Raw genomic sequence first — 16911 nt, 5'->3', positions numbered from 1 at the left:
GATGGAGAAAAAAAATGTGTAGAAAGTTATCTTCTATTGCCTTCCAGGAGTATTATGGTTGGTTGGTTTGTTTGTTTTTTGGAAGACCCTCTGAGAAAAGGTTCTTTCTTGTGGTGGATGTATTTTGTCATCAGCACTTTCTGACTCTTACTAGCTGCTCTTCACAGTGTTCCACCTTGGCTTATTGCATTTTTGTTTAAACCTCCAGGCTTTCTTCATTTTAAGTTATTCCAGCTTTTGGAGGATGCCTTATTGGTTTTCCTCTTTTGTTTAGCTATGCTGGTGTACTTACTCTCTTTCTTAAGTCTTTTAAGTCTTGATAGAGCTGTGCTATTGGTCTGTGTTTTCACTATGGTCCTTGCACATTGTCTGCAACGATTTTATTAATTTAGCTGCTTTTTTTTCTTTCCTTTTGTCCTGTAAGAGGGTTGAATTTTTTTATTTAATACTAATATTTTGAACCAGATTTTGTGCACTGTTAGGAACCAATGTAGGATTCACCTGCCTCTTTGAATGCTTTTTTTTCTTCCTAACTTTCTATAACTGATAATGTTATCCAAAAATTTTAGTATGAGCAGTACAATCTGAAATTGTATTTCCTTAGTGTACGAGAAGTAGCTGAAAGCTTTTACTTCTGTTTCTTACCCCTCTTTAGTCTAGGCCTCTTTAGTCGCTATTAGCAAATCATGATGTGCTAATGATGTCAGTACTTCCATCGTGATCAGGCAATTGTTGCATATGTTTTGATTCATCCTTACCATTCTGCCTGAAGCTGACAGGAAGAATTGGGGCTGGGAGAAGGTGAACTGTTCTGTAATTTCTTAAAATGAGAAAAGTACCACTTGCTTGTGTGGTGGTTATTTGAATCAAAATTTTATATCCCCAGAAGGCTGTCTGTTCATTTGGTAAGACTGAAAAATCCAACTGATGCTGCTAAATAGAAGACTAAATAATTTATCGGCGGGGATTGATATCTGCCTAGTTATAATTCAGAGTTTTTTGCTGTCTTTTAGGTTGTGATTGATTTTTCTTAGCAGTGGATGATGTGTGCAAACAGAGCTTGGAGGACAGATTTATTGCCTAAAGCAGAACACAGAATTATGCTAGGAGTTCATAAGCAGTGCATTAATCCTTTAAGCAGTGCCATCCTTTACCGTAAAAGGTTGCTGTTGTGCAGCAAGAAAACATTATCAAAGATTAAAGTCTTGGTCATTTCTCTTACCTCATCATACAAGGAAAGGATATTCTAACTTGGGAGAAGTTGGGTTTTTGAGCTATGAGCCTTTTCTTGAACTGAAATAATTTAAATGGATGAGCACTTCAATGTGCATTAGATTGTTAAGAAAAAAAAGCTTTTTGACAAATAATCCTAAATGTTTAGGAAATCACTGAATGCATTGAAGTTTTTGTTCAAAGAAATACTTAAAAATTCCTACATTAATGAAAGGTAAGTATTAAAACCTCAATGTTATTTGACCTTGAGGCAATTGCAAGTACTGTAGGAGAGTCAACCTTCAGCTTTCAATGCTGTGGTTGCAGTTGCATGAAAAGAATGCAGCAGAGTATGATAGGCTTTTTTTTTTTCATTTCCTCCATTTCCATTCAGCATAAATTTTCATCTCTAACATGTAGGTGATCATATCCATAAAGGGCATCTCTTTCTATTACTACATTTTCTCAAGAGCGTGTTTTGTGCTTGTGGGGAAAAAAAGAAGTGTTAACAATGTGCTTTTTAAGCTATCAACCACTTGATGGCAGCTAACTACTATCTGTAATTAGCCTTAGTAAAAGAAACTCAAGTTACTAAAGCTGTGTAGTGTAACAGTATCAGAATATCTTTTGGTACAGTAAAAATATTATTGTTTTAAATTTCTTACCAAATATAACAACCAAATATTTTCATCTGAAAAGCTTTCCTCTAACGCCAGTTAAGAATTAACTTCCTGGATTTGCTGTCTTATGAAGGTGACTCCTCCCAAATCTGATTTTAGTGTCTTGCGGATTAGTGAACACAGTAGAAGACTATCCATAGTGTATCCAGAGACATAGGATATATTAGAAGTATTCAGAAGATGCTGAGAAACAACATAAGAATTCCTATCTTCCTTAATATGTATCCAACATTATTAGGCAACACAACTTGGTCATGCATGGATCCACATGAAGGATGTGGGAGGCAAGTGTATTCTTTAAATCACAGACCTGATTCTGGACCTCCAATAAAATAAAAGGTTAAAGAACATTAAAAAAAATGTTAATAACTGCAATAAAAACCTTTTGAAAATGCTAAAAATGTCTTTTTAAAGTTTGACCCTGGTGCTGTGATTACATAAGGAGTCAATAAAGATTTTGTTTCATATTAGCCCTGATTTTTCTCCTAAGTCACCGACCACACATCTCTGCCTTGGGAAGAGCTAATCTGTGCAGAGATTGTTGAATGAACATGAGGCATTGGATCTGTTCATATAGCCATATTACAGTATTCAAACTAATGTTCTTGTGGGTGTGAAACAAATCTTCTCACTGTAGTTTGTCAATTCCTACTTCAAGTTGAGCATTGTTTGTTTTTGTGGCTTGAAAAGCTGAAAAGTGGTGAAGGTGATGAGAGCCTTGCATGTGGCTGCTGACTCTAAGTTTGCTACTTGGCCTTTGGTCTTGTAGCTTGTGCTAGTGCAATAGCCTTGGCTCTGCTGGAAGACTCTGCTGTTTTTTGTTACAATGACCTAGTTGACCTGATAGTGGCAGCAAAGTACAGGTTGAACCACTAGATTATTTTCAGGTGTGCTTTTTAACACCTAATAAGAAGATCACAGCAACTTGCTTTCCACCTGCTTAAAGAAAAAATAAGACTCTAACCAAGACTAGCATCTTGTCAAATCCTGTCTAGGCAGGCTGCTTAAAGGTTCCGAGTGAAAAATGGTTTATAATATATTACTGCGGCAAAGAGAGTTTCTGTGTAGTTCAATGGTTTGTTGTTTGATATTAATGCATATAGGGGTTCAGCTAACTAGTCTGATCCCTGGAATAATAAAGTCACAATTGTCTTTAAATTTCAAAACTCAGGAGAGCAGACTACCTTCTTCAGGGATTTGCTTGGCAGTATCCCATGCCATAAAATGCATAGAGACCCAGGGAAGCTGGGTCTCTATTGAGACAATTGACAACAATTCCAAGTGCTCAGCTGGTAAGGGAGGTGAAGGTAACAGGAATGATTTCTGGCAGTACATTGGCAGCAGAGGTTGGGCAAAAGAAAACATGGGCTCACCGCTCAGTGAAGCATGGGACTAAGTAATAAAGGACATCAAAAAGGCTGACACGCTCAGTTTTCACTAGTAGCATTTGCATGCTGGCCTTCTGACTGTAGAATTTCCATCTGTGAAGATACTTGGAACTGAACTGGACCTGTTCCAGAGCAATATAAATTAACTAGAATTCCTTTGAATGGGACGTTGGAATAGATGAACTCTGGATGTCATGTTCAACTATACAGTTCTGTGATTCTATGAGTTAGTTGCTATAATCACAGAATCATAGAATGGTTGAGGTTGGAAGGGACCTCTAGAGGTCATCTAGTCCCACCCCTGTGCTCAAGCAGGGACACCCAGAGCACGTGGCACAGGGTGGCATCCAGGCAGGTTTTGAAGAGCTCCAGAGAAGGAGACTCCACAGCCTCTCTGGGCAGCCTGTTCCAGGGCTCTGTCACCCTCCCAGTAAAGAAGTTCTTCCTCATATGGAGATTAAACTTCCTATGTTTCAACTTATACCCGTTACCCCTCGTCCTGTCACTGGCCACCATGGAGAAGAGCTTGGCCCCATCTTCCCTACAGTCACCCCTCAGGTACTTGAAAATGTTAATCGGATCTCCTGTCAGCCCTCTCTTCTCCAGACTAAACAGGCCCAGGTCGCTTAGTCTTTTCTTATACGACAAATACTCCAGTCCCTTAATCATCTTTGTGGTTCTACGCTGGACCCCTCTAGAAGCAAAATGCTCTTCTTATATGGGGGAGCCCAGGACTGCAGACAATACTCTAGGTATGGCCTCACCAGAGCTGAGTAGAGGGGGAAGATCCCCTCCCTTGACCTGTTGGCAATGCTCCTCCTGATGCAGGCCAGGATCCCATTGGCTTTCTTGGCCACGAGGGTACATTGCTGCCTCATGATCAACTTGTTGCCAACCAGGACTCCCAAATCCCTCTCCGTGGAGCTGCTTTCTAGCAGGTCAACCCCTGGGGTTATTCTTCCCCAGGTGCAGGACCCTGCACTTGTCCTTGTCGAAACTTATAAGGTTCCTCTCTGCCCAGTTCTCCATCCTATCTACGTCTGTCTGAATGGCAGGACAGCCCTCTAGAGCGCTGACCACTCCTCTCAGTTTGGTGTCATCTGCAAACTTGTTCAGGGTGCGCTCTGTGCTCTCGTCCAAAACATTGATGAACAAGTAGAAGGGCGCTGGGCCCAGTACTGACCCTTGCAGGACACCACTGGCCACAGGCCTCCAACCAGACTCTGCCCCATTTATCACGACCCTCTGGGCTCTGCCATTTAGCCAGTCCTTAATCCACCTCACTGTCTGCTCATCCAGTCCACACTTTCGGAGCTTTCCTATGAGGATGTTATTGGAGACTGTGTTGAAAGCTTTGCTGAAATCAAGGTAGACAACATCCACGGCTCTCCCATCATCCATCCAGCTGGTCACCCTCATTGTAGAAGGCTATCAGGTTCCTCAGACATGACTTTGCCTTGGTGAATCCATGCTGACTATTCCTGATCACCTTCTTTTCCTTTACATACCTAGAGATGGTCTCCAGGATGAGCTGCTCCATCACCTTTCCAGCCTGCAGTTACCCAGCTCCTCCCTCTTGTCATTTTTGAAGACTGGAGTGATGTTGGCTTTCTTCTAGTCCTCCGGTACCTCCCCCGCTCTCTATGACCTCTTGAAGATGATGGAGAGTGACTGAGCAATAAATTGATCTTGCATCATTTTATGAAAAAGCTCAACAATTCTTAGGTTCTTCTCGAAGATAAATTTATTTTGGTCAAAAAAGGCTTTTTTGTCTGTCGGTGGCCACCAGTGAAAAGAGGCTAGCACCATCCTCCTCACTCCCTCCCTTGAGGTACTTATAGACACTGATTAGATCCCCTCTCAGCCTTCTCTTCTCCAGGCTGAACAGGCCCAGCTCCCTCAGCCTCTCCTCATAGGGCAGATGTTCCAGGCCCCTGATCATCCTTGTGGCCCTGCGCTGGACTCTCTCCAGCAGCTCCACATCCCTCTTGTACTGTGGAGCCCAGAACTGGACACAATACTCCAGATGTGGCCTCCCCAGGGCTGACTGGAGGGGCAGGATCACCTCCCTCGACCTGCTGGAGATGCTCTTCTTAATGCACCCCAGGATCCCATTGGCCTTCTTGGCCGCAAGGGCACACTGCTGCCTCATGGTCAACTTGTCATCCACCATGACATCCAGGTCCCTCTCTGCAGAGCTGCTCTCCACAAGGTCAGTCCCCAGCCTCTACTGGTGTCTGGGGTTATTCCTCTCCAGGTGCAGGACCTTGCACTTGGCCTTGTTGAATTTTATGAGGTTTTTCACCGCCCAGTTGTCCAGTCTGTCCAGGTCCCTCTGGATGGCAGCGCAGCCCTCTGGGGTATCAGCTACTCCTCCCAGTTTGGTATCATCAGCAAACTTGCTGAGGCAGCACTCTGTGCCTTCATCCAGGCCATTGATGAATAAACTGAACAGGACTGGACTAAGGACTGACCCCTGGGGGACCCCGCTAGCTACAGGCCTCCAACTAGATTCTGCACTGCTGATCACCACCCTCTGAGCTCTGCCATCCAGCCAGTTCCTAATCCACCTCACTGTCCACTCATCTACCCCACACTTCCAAAGCTTGCCCAGGAGGATGTTGTGAGGGACGGTGTCAAAAGCCTTGGTGAAGTTGAGACAGATGATATCCACTGCTCTCCCCTCATCTATCCAGCTGGTCATTCCATCATAGAAGGGTATCAGGTTAGTCAGGCAAGATTTCCCCTTGGTGAATCCATGCTGACTGCTCTTGAGCACCCTCTTGTCCTCCGTGTGCCTGGAGACAATGGCCCGTATGAGCCGTTCCATCACTTTTCCAGGGACAGAGGTGAGGCTCCCTGGCTTGTAGTTGCCTGGGTCCTCCTTCTTGCCTTTTTTGAAGACTGGCGTGACATTGGCCTTCTTCCAGTCCTCCGGCACCTCCCCCGTTCTCCAGGATCTTTCAAAGATGATGGAGAGCGGCTTAGCTACGACATCTGCCAGCTCCTGCAGCACTCTGGGGTGCATCCCATCAGGGCCCGTGGATTTGTGGGTATCGAGTTCCCTTAGGTGCTCTCTGACCCAATCTTCCTCTACCCAGGGCGAGTCTTCCTCTTTCCAGGCTTCTTCTCTTGTCCCTAGGGCCTGGGGCTCTAAAGGGCTGCCCTTGGTAAATACCAAAGCAAAGAAGGCATTGAGCAACTCTGCTTTTTCTGTGTTATTCGTAACCAGGGTGCCCATCTCGTTCACCAGCAGACCCGTGTTTTCCCTGATCTTCCTTTTGCTGTTAATATATTTGAAGAAGTTTTTCATGTTATTTTTAACATCCCTTGCCGGATTGCGTTCCAACGTGCCTTAGCTTTCCTTGTCACATCTCTGCATTCCCTGACTACGTTCCTGTATTTCTCCCAGGGGCCCTGTCCTTTTTTCCACATTCTGCATACCACCTTCTTCTGCTTGAGCGTTGTCACAAACTCCTTGCTCATCCACGCAGGTCTCCTGCTCCCTCTGCCTGACTTCTAACACACAGGGATGCACTGCTGCTGGGTGTGGAGGAAGTGCTGCTTGAAAACTAATCAGCTCTCTTGGGTCCCCCTTCCTTCTAGAGCTCTAGCCCATGGGATTCTTCTGAGGAGGTCTCTGAAGAGGCTAAAGTTGGCCCTCCTGAAGTCCATCGTTGCAAGGCTACTTACAGCCCTGCCACCTCCTCGTTGGATCCTGAACTCCACCAACTCATGGTCACTGCAGCCAAGGCTACCCCCCACCTTCACATCTCCTACAAGTCCCTCTCTATTTGATAGCATGAGGTCCAGTAGTCCACCTTTCCTCGTCGGCTCCTCCACAACCTGCGTCAAAAAGTTATCATCAACGCTCTGCAGGAACCTCCAGGACTGCTTGTGCCTGGCTATGTTGTCCTTCCAGTTGATGTCGGGGTAGTTCAAGTCCCCCATGGCTGGCTATAGAAGGCCTCAGCAACCTCCTCGTCTTGGTCAGGTGGCCTGTAGCAGACACCCACCACAGTGTCTCCCACATTAGCCTGCCCTCTAATCCTTACCCACAAGCTCTCAACTTGCTCATCATCCACCCCCAGTTTGAGCTCCATGTATTCCAGTTGCTCTCTCACATAAAGAGCAACTTCACCACCTTGCATTCCCAGTCTGTCCTTCCCAAAGAGCACATAGCCTTCCATGACAGCGCTCCAGTCGTGTGAGCTATCCTGCCATGTCTTTGTGATTCCAACGAGATCATGATGCTGGGACCACACACAGATCTCCAATTCGTCCTGCTTATTCCCCATGCGTCGCATGTTGGTGTACAGGCATTTCAGGGAAGTAACTGAGCCTGCAGGTTTCCTAGGAGGGGTGAAAGAGGATCCTCTATAATCATATCCTATCCTCACTTCCCCACTCGCATACTCCCACTGGACGCCATCTGACCTAGGCTGCGTGGTACTGTTTGCCGTGTCTGTGTGACGCTCCCCTTCCCCCTTCTTGCCTAGTTTAAAGCCCTCCTAACCAGGTTGGCCAGCCTTTTGGCAAAGAGATGTGTGCCCCTCTTGCTGAGATGGATCCCATCATTCCCCACTAGCTGGTGGTCATAAAACAGAGCCCCACGGTCATAGAAGCCAAAACGCTGTTGCCAAGCCCAGTGGCGCAGCCAGTTGTTAATCTGCCATATCCACCTTCTCCTCCTTGAATCCATTCTCCTCGTTGACAGGATAGAGGAGAACACTACCCGGGCTCCTGTACCTTTGACGGCCGTCCCTAGGGCTCTGAAGTCACGCTTGATATCCCTCAGTTTCCCCATGGCATCAGTTGTGCCCACTTGAAACAGTACCAGTGGGTAATAGTCAGACTCCTGAACAAGCCTTGGGAGCCTTTCTGTAACATCCTTTATTCGGGCCCCTGGCAAGCAGCAGACCTCTCTGGATGAGGGGTCCAGTCTACATATTGGTGCCTCCCTGCCCTGTAGCGTGGAGTCACCCACGACAATCACCCGCCGCTTCTTCCGAGTGCTCCTTTTCTCCTTAGGGGGAGCAGCCTCGCAGCGTGGACCTGACTGCCTCTTTGTAGACAGCTCCCTAGATGGGCCTTGGTTCAAGGCCTCCTGAATCTGATCCCCAAGTTCCAGGGCCTCATACCTGTTGGATGTGATCACAGGCGGAGGTGAGGTGGGCCGTGGAAGGGTTCTTCTGCCACCTCAAGTAGGGGCCTGTTTCCATTGTTGATCGTCCCTCAATACTGTTAATTCTGCCCCCTCTGCCCTATGGCAAGAGGGTACTGGGTTTACAGACTGAATCGGGGGATTCTCTGAGTGGCTTTCCTGGGAAGACTGCAGAACGCAGCTCCACATTTCTTTTTCACATTCCCTGATGACCCTCAGCCTTTCTACCTCCTCCTTTAGCTCCGCCATCAGGCAGAGCAGGTTGTCCACCTGCTCACACCTAAGGCAGGCTGTGTTTTCGCCACTCCCCGGTAACATGGAGAGGCTCAGGCATTCCCTGCAGCCAGAAACCTGGACTGCTGCACGGCGGTTCAGTCCGTGTCGCCCCAGTCTTCCTGGAGGAAGCTCTCTGCCGAGTGGAGACCATGGCTTTGCCTGATCTCCTGTTGCTGGAAGAGTCTGGGGAGAGCAAAATTAAGCCCATTGGGCTGAGTTTTTATTTTAGAAATCATGTATAGGCTGTGAGGAATTCATTAATGCTGTGAAATATCTCCAGAAATTACTCATTGTGAAATATTTTTAATAGCATGTTTAATTTATAATAGAGAAGGATATAAAAGATTCAGAGAAAATGGGGAATGTTTACTTTTACACTAAATGCAAGTTGTTACATTCTTTTTCAAACAGGTATATATTAATTATCTTTTAATTGCATTTGACTATAGAAGGCAGGGAAAATTGTATGGATAATAATGCCAAAAAAGGACATTTCACATTTATTCACATGTATTATGCCTAAATAGTTCTGTCTTCACTGTTATCAATGGGAATCATGTCTATAATCACTTGACAGCTTCACTGTTGATTTTTTTTTAAAAAAAGTGTGAAGTAGCTGTAAACATTTCTATTTTTTTTCCTGGCACCTATATATATTTTTTTTCCACAGATATTTTCAAGTGGACATTAGATTGCATTCTGTCATGGAAGTGAAAAAAATTAAGGGTATTTTAAGAGGGGAAGAATACTTAGCATTAATTACTGAAGAAAAACTTCTATGTTAAAAAACAACTATACAGCTAAAAAATAACAGAGATTAAATGTCCTTGCATAAAAAGAATAGAAAACTATAGAAAACTTGGTAATTTAATAGGTAAAAGCTATGTATCAAGCTATTTGAAAACTGCTTGACTGGTGTTGCTATTTATCTGAACAGTCATGTGTAATGAAAAGCAAAGATGCATGTTGGCATAAGGATTACTCAAGAAGGCTAAATAGAAATCAGATGAGCAGTTACAAGGTTGACTCTTGCAAGCGGTTATGTTGCCCTTGAGCATGATGAATGGTATCGAGTGATGTTTGTATATAAACAGTATCACCTTAACGACACTCTGTTTGGTAGCTGTAATTTTCAGCTCCTAATCTATAGACAGCAATTTCTGGTGCTTAGAAACCTCTAGTATCTAAGGTAGTCAAATTCAATTTTTAAGGGATTTAAATATGCAATAGAATTTATTTTTAAAAATAGGTTTAAGCTTAATAGTTGCTGGCATTTTAGGTCTATAATTTCTAGGTGTTTTTTAGCATTCCTACAGATGAGGAATGGAACAAATAGGAATGAAAGGTTGGAGGAGGAGTGTTAAATTATGAATAGAAAGGCATACACTATGTTTTAAGGCTTATTGATTAAAAACAGTACCTGAGGCTCATGTTGAATACTGAAATGTTTAGAGCTGGAAGAAAGCAACTTTGGAAACAGAGCATTGGCCGAGTTCTAAAGGTAAGGAAAGCTGAATTTAGGACTACATCCAGGCTAGTAACTCTATAGCTGGTTTGAAGGCTTCAGTTAAAAAAGAGTGTTTTTAAAATGTTATAAATAGGTGATATTGGTTTCGTATAAAATTCTACTTTTATAAAAATGGATAAACTATTCCCTTTGCAGCACAAAATAATATTTGGAACAAGCATTTGTTGTAAGATGTAGTTTTACATCTTTACATCTTTAGTCTTGTAAAGTTAGTCTTAGTTACATGATATGTTTTGAAAGATAAGTTTGCCCAGGGAGACACTTTATGTACTTAGCTACGCGCGTTTAAATCTTGCCCGGATTGTTGCAGTGGTCTGGTAATGGTGCAATTTCACAAATGTTTTCCTGGCACAAGTGAAGAGTTTGTGGCTGGATTTGGCAACAAAACAGACATAAGCTTTTCTACCAAGCAAAATTTAAGTGTACGTTCACTCTTACAAAACTTGTAAAATGGGAATTTTGTACATACAACATAATATTGAGAAACAATAGCAAAGCCTAGAAGCCGTTAAGAGTCTTAATTCAGAATAGAAAGTTGGTCATTTGAATTAACTGTTCTTGTTTTAACCCACTGTCAGTTGAGTAACTAATAAGTCCTGAGTTAGAGGTGACTACTCTATCCTGTGTGTTTTTTTTTTTTTTTTTTGAGAGAGGAGGGAAGAATATGTTTGCTTGTTGACATTCAAGGTTCTTGGAAAGTGTAGTAGAATGACTTACAGTAAACAGAGAAATCCAGTGCAATACTTGTGCAATATAAAGCATGTTAATAGGTGAGAGGAGAGATGACTATCGTGTTGGCTAAGTATGTTTCTGATATGACAGTAAATTGACAATAGACTAGGTGACTTTTTCCACTATTGAACTTCCTAGTAAAGTTCAAGTATAATAACTGTCCAGAAGACCTTGAGCTGAGCATGTGTAAATTCAATAGTGCATCTGGCATAATTTGTTGGTTTAAGCTGTATTCAGAAATAGGTTTCAGCTTGTGCTGAGAGAGCCCCCACACTAGAAAGCATTTATACTAGCTCTGAATATTGTAGCTTTTTAAGAAAGGTAATGTGGAAGGACTCTTAATTTTCCAGTTTCTTAACTATGAATCATCAAGTTATGGGACGTCCTTCTTTTGTAGGTGAAAAGCAAGCTCTGCAGCCACATCACCTACTATACTGTGTAGTGGAGAAGTTGATAATAGCTATAAATGTCTTGTTTCTGAGGTTCTGGCATCAAAAGAAAGACTGTTGACATCTGATCTTTTGTTACTTACTGCCTAATAAATATATTAATATATGCTATTCAATAATTAGGAAACACTTTAACACATTTGTCTCTTTTGATTGTTGCTGTTATTCTTATGCTTAAGTGAGTGCTGGCTTGCTTAACATTTAAGAAACTTAATCTTCTCTTTGCTCTGGTTGAGGAGCTACAGCTGAGGAGCTGAAATCAGTTTGCTGTGATAAATGTAACACAGTTAAATGGGCTTTTGTCTGAACAGAGCATTTGCAGTGAGATTTTATGTTTTGTTTATGCAATAGACTTAATTTAGGCTTGTGTAACTAAAGCAAGTTATGCCTAGGACTGATCATTAAAAAATTACTTTTCAGTTAATTAGTTTAAGACTTGCATTTGTGGAAATTTGACATGTGGCTTTTCTAATCTGCTTTTTTTAATGAACTTGAGGGGAAAAAACAACAAAATGAAAAATGGCTGTGCGACTGTTTTTAAAATGAACTGAGGTAAACCTATGCTAAATAATAACTTGGACACCCCTTCTGGGCACCTAAGTGAGAAATAATTTATTTCTTGTAAATGACTGCCCACCTGGATCTGCCTGTGTACAGGAACATTATAAGGACCTGGATTAGAGGTGCTAGAGGATATCCCCTCCTAGGGTTTGTGTGAACGGATTACCACACGTACCAACAGTTCCTCTTTTAGAGAAAGAAAAGATAGTTTAAGCTTTGTAGCAAGGCTTCTATTTTCAAACCTTACTCTCACAGAGTTCTCTAAGAAGAGATGTTCTCTTAGTTCCTCTTACAGAAACTGCTTGTTTGCTAGAGGTGATGTTTCAGGGCATGCATTTCTGTAGTGAAAGCTGAAGGCTATAAAATAGAAACAGATTCCTAGGGCTCCAGCTGCTGTTTTGGAGCAAGATGGAAGAACAGTCGTGTTTAAGATTATTTTTATTCCAAAGACTGAATTTGGAAAACACAGACTACTGAATTTATTCATTTAGATTCTGATTGATAAAACTAGATTGAGTGTCTGAAAGCCTGAAATACACCCTGATGTATAAGGAATAAGGAAGGAAGGAAATCCAGAGTAGAAATCTATTTGCACCTTTTGCTCATTGATGCCTAGCCCTTAAAGATGAAAAGAGAGAGAGGAAGAAAGCTCTATGTTTTAATGCGATTTATACCCTAAGCTCATCATGAGTGAAGAATATCTTAAGAATAACTTTTAAATTCTTTAAAACATAGGAAAAAGGAAACTGCTGTTTTCATCAGCATATTGCAACAAGGGCCTTGACCTGTTAGCACATTTGGTGATAATTCTGAGAAAAGTGGTGTGATTTTCAAGTGCATTTTGGACAGCAAAGAAATTTCTTACCATGATAGACCAGTATGATTGAGCTGCTCCTTGCTTGTGTAATCTTAATTCTTAAACTTAAAAAGAGAAATCAAAGCATGTTTCTGGCAAATAAACCTTTCTCTATTGGTGCTGAAAAGGAGTCACTGATGCGTGTTTTGAACCTTGTGAGCCTAATAGCAGCTCTATAAAAGCAAGTTTGATCCCTGAAGTCCCTCATTGGACTGTCCCAACATACAGTTATAGAAAGGTATAAGGATGTAAAAGGATGATTTCTGAAATGCAGTTCATGTGCAGTTGACAGGTGGAAACTGAACATTTGCAGGCCAAGTGAGTTCATATTGCTTAGTGTGAGAGTCCAACACTCTGAACAGATTCTTTCACATATTCCACACAAGGAGAGTATAATGTTTAATATTGAATTAAGTTATCTGAAGATATTTGATGTTATATGGATTTCTTATTCAGCAGAGTGGTATAGCAAAAATGCTGTAATCAAAATATATGCATAAATTACACTTAACAAAATATAGGAATTACAGTATACAGTTGAATGACAATACAAATGTGATTCCCATTGCCAGTCTTTACAATGTCCTCACTGTCATGATTGAATGTATAAATTTAATATTTAATCAGCCAAATGTCTTTTAACACATTTAAGAAATGTCTAATTGCTCTTAACCTGGACTTTTGAAATGATAGTGCACTTCAGCAAGATGAAGGGGGGGTGTTAAGCATCCAAAAACTCTCTGTTGAATGTCGATGCAGTGTTTAATAGTGCTGAGCTTGGTTGTAAACAAGTGGATTAACTAGAGTATAAGGAGATTTCTGCACTGCTCAGGAAGAGGATGCCTCTTATTGTGAATGAAAACTGTATTTTGTGTTAAAAGATCAAATGTTTTTTCCTGTTGTATTGATATATAACTGCTCTGGTATCAGCTAATTATAAAGCCTTGAAGAACAGGCTAGGGAACTTCAGTGAGGTTAACAGATGTGAAATAAAAGATGCCTAAATTTAACCAGTGCCTGGAGAAACATGTAAACAACTTGGGGAGGCAGGGGGAAGTCTGTTAGCCAAGAGCATAAATGGTAGAGTTGACAAGACTGGAAAAATCCAGCACAAGGCTATGAAGAGGGTTTAGGGGACTGAAGCATCTCCCATCTGAAGAAAAGCTGAGAGAGCTGGGCCCGATAAGCCTGGAGAAGAGAAGACTGAGAGAGATCTTATCAGCATATACAAATATCTTAACGGAGTGTGTCAAGAGGATGGGACCAAACTATTTTCAGTGGTAGCCAGCAATAAGACAAGAGGCAACTGCCATAACTGAAACACAGGAAGTTCCATCTGCATATGAGGAGTAGCAGAGCACTGGAACAGGTTGCCCAGAGAGGTTGTGGAGTCTTCTTCTCTGGAAATGCTCAGAACCCTCCTGGACATGATCCTGTGCGATGTGCTCTAGGTGACCTTGCTTGGAGAAGGGGGTTGGACTAGGCTGATCTTCAAAGATTCCTTTCAATCTGAATCATTCTGTGATTCTGTGAATGCTCTTATCGCTGGTCTTAGGCATCAAATACTGCCTTGTTCTATGTGACCAGCCATAGAGAATAACTGAACAGATAACTGGGATTCAAGACACTAAAATGTGAAGAATTGGGAACCATTAAAATGACTGAAGCAGACATAGGATATGATTACCTAGTATGAGAAGAGGATGCTTATGATTTCAGCTTGTATTAACTGGCAAGTTGTAGGAGGAATGGAAACTATGAACATTTTAATGTTCGTTAGGAATTAGATGCTGAAAACTGTTGTAAGATGAATTCCTTGTCTTGCAATATATATGGAGGTCTACCTTGGAAACATAGCAAATGCAAAAATAGGTAATGTCAATATACTTTTTCTGAAATAAAAAGAGCTTTTAACTGGACTAAATAGAAGCTATCTAACTGATAGTGATCATATTTTTTCCTATTAAAGATACATTGCTGGTTATCCTCGAATTACTGAAATAATAAAGCACATTTGATTTTTAGGATTCTGGAATTACCCTCTGGTGTGAAGCCCACCCATCTAGAAAAAGTTGCCTATATATCTAATTAGAGGGAAAAATTCTACCCTGTCTTAAGAACATGCGGGAATGGCTAATCCCATCCTGATATTTTGCCTCTGAGGAAGTGAAGACTGTCTTTGGGGATGGTAGAACTAAAATTGCATAAAGTGCATTTACAAATTAATCTTTTACTTTATATCTATGTAAAGAACATGATTTGTATGCCTTTACTTAACATGAAAAGAAATTCCAGTGCATTCAGCACATGTGTAAACATAGTAGTTACTTACAAGTTTATAAAATACATGAAAATTCCTTCAGAAGTTACATAAGGTATAAAGTAAATCCTTTTGGCAAGTCCTATTGGCTCAGCAGAAGCCTGTGGATAAATCACTTGTGTACTTCATAGAGTTACCAGATTTTTTCATAATCACTGGGGAAATAAAGATTGCATTTACACCAGTGAAACATAATTCTAAATTTCTTTTGAAAATGAAGTGATATTAAATTTTGTAATCTAAAAGCACAGTAGTGCTGGTAACTACTCCAGAAGGCTATTCTGTCTATAATGTAATGAGATGTTTTACATATGGGAATTCAATTCAATTAGAAGAGAAACCATACTGCTTTGAGAATGGTATAATAGCTGAAGGTAAGCAAATTTGTAAACACTTGTGTGCCTTGAGGCTTGTTGCTTTACTTCTTAATATGTTAAAAAGATAATGAATAAATTCGCAACTTCTTCCAGTAGCACCTCTGTCTTGACTGGGGAACACTTACATTACCTCACATGAGCAACATGGGTCAGATTCTTGTGTAGATTTGATGGTTATATGTGAATAGGCTGAAAAGTTAGGACTAATGGCCTGAGGAGTTGAAGATGACTGTGCCAGAAAGGAGGAATCCTGCATATAAAATCTGTCTCTTTTTCTAGAGACACTTTCAATGAATAAACACAACTGTATAAAAAGCTTGTTGATGGAAATTTTGTGCTAAATTTGATAATGGAACATAGGAAATCAACTGTAAAATTTTAGCATGAGTTGCTTTTAAAAATTTTATTTGATCACGTTTAGAAATATAAATCATAAGTATGGAAAATGTAATGTGTTTTTTTCTAAATAGTTTTTAAAGTTTTCTTTGTTCTTCAAAATAAAGTATCAGTTATTCATTTTTTCCTTTGTGTTTTATAACAGCAAAAGCTCAAGGAGGAAAGAGAAGCTAAACGTGCACAGCTGGATGGCAGGCATGATTATTTACTGGATACTGTTGCCTCTTGTGTGAATCTGGACAGAGCAGAAGTGGAAGATGCTATCCTTGAGGGTAACCAGGTAATCTGATGCATTTTCTAGGTGAAGCTGATAGGGTGCTTTAGAACTGATATTACCACCAAATACTTTGTGACACAATTGCCACCCTTCCTATTTTTGCATATTGAAATTAGTCTTCCTTCTTGGGGAAAAATATTTCCCACCAGTTTGCAAGGTGAACAAAAGTCCTCTACCATGTTTGAGGCCCTGTTTGTAATAATATGGATTTTGAAATTAATTAGAATTTCTGCATTCAAATGGCTATAGATCTTGCGTTGAACCTGTGATTACATTTCATATTGCATGTATAGCATGAAGTCTTTCAAACTTTGTATGTGTAATGCAATCAAAAAAGAGTCCTGTTTGCACCAGGATGCAAACTAATTCCTCTTATTTTCATTATGTTGCCAGCGTTCATGAGACTCTATATTTTGAAGTTAAGTTTAGAGAGTTGAATCACTTCCCTAGTCCTTCTGGCTACACTGTTCCTGATACAAGCCAGGAGGCTGTTGTCCTTGGCCACCTGGGCAACTGCTGGCTTGTGTTCAGCCAGCTGTCGACCAAAACACCCAAATCCTTTTCAATTACTTTTCAATCACATTAAATACTTTAATGTGGTCTCAAACAGATAGAGCGCATCGACAGATTCTTGGCAACTGGAGGTCTGCATCATCTGATGTTCTACTATCAAGATGTGGAGGCAACTGATACTG

At 41.2% G+C, this 16911-nt stretch overlaps 1 protein-coding gene across 1 annotated transcript in view; it reads left to right on the top strand.

Moving 5' to 3' along the window:
* DNAH5 (dynein axonemal heavy chain 5) overlaps positions 1–16911 on the top strand; it is a 181887-nt gene that overhangs the window by 47012 nt on the left and 117964 nt on the right. The window contains exons 2-3 of the mRNA XM_088537102.1: positions 16085–16219; positions 16827–16911. Coding sequence (XP_088393228.1) covers positions 16085–16219; positions 16827–16911 — 220 coding nt within the window. The remainder of the gene's footprint in view (positions 1–16084; positions 16220–16826) is intronic.

Source organism: Tinamus guttatus, unplaced genomic scaffold (genome assembly GCF_059628265.1).
Source record: "Tinamus guttatus ecotype Peru unplaced genomic scaffold, ASM5962826v1 Tinamus_guttatus_pri_ptg000730l, whole genome shotgun sequence".
NCBI classification, from domain to species: domain Eukaryota; kingdom Metazoa; phylum Chordata; class Aves; order Tinamiformes; family Tinamidae; genus Tinamus; species Tinamus guttatus.
The sequence above is the reverse complement of the archived record's forward strand: the minus strand, read 5'-3'. Positions and strand labels throughout refer to the sequence as shown.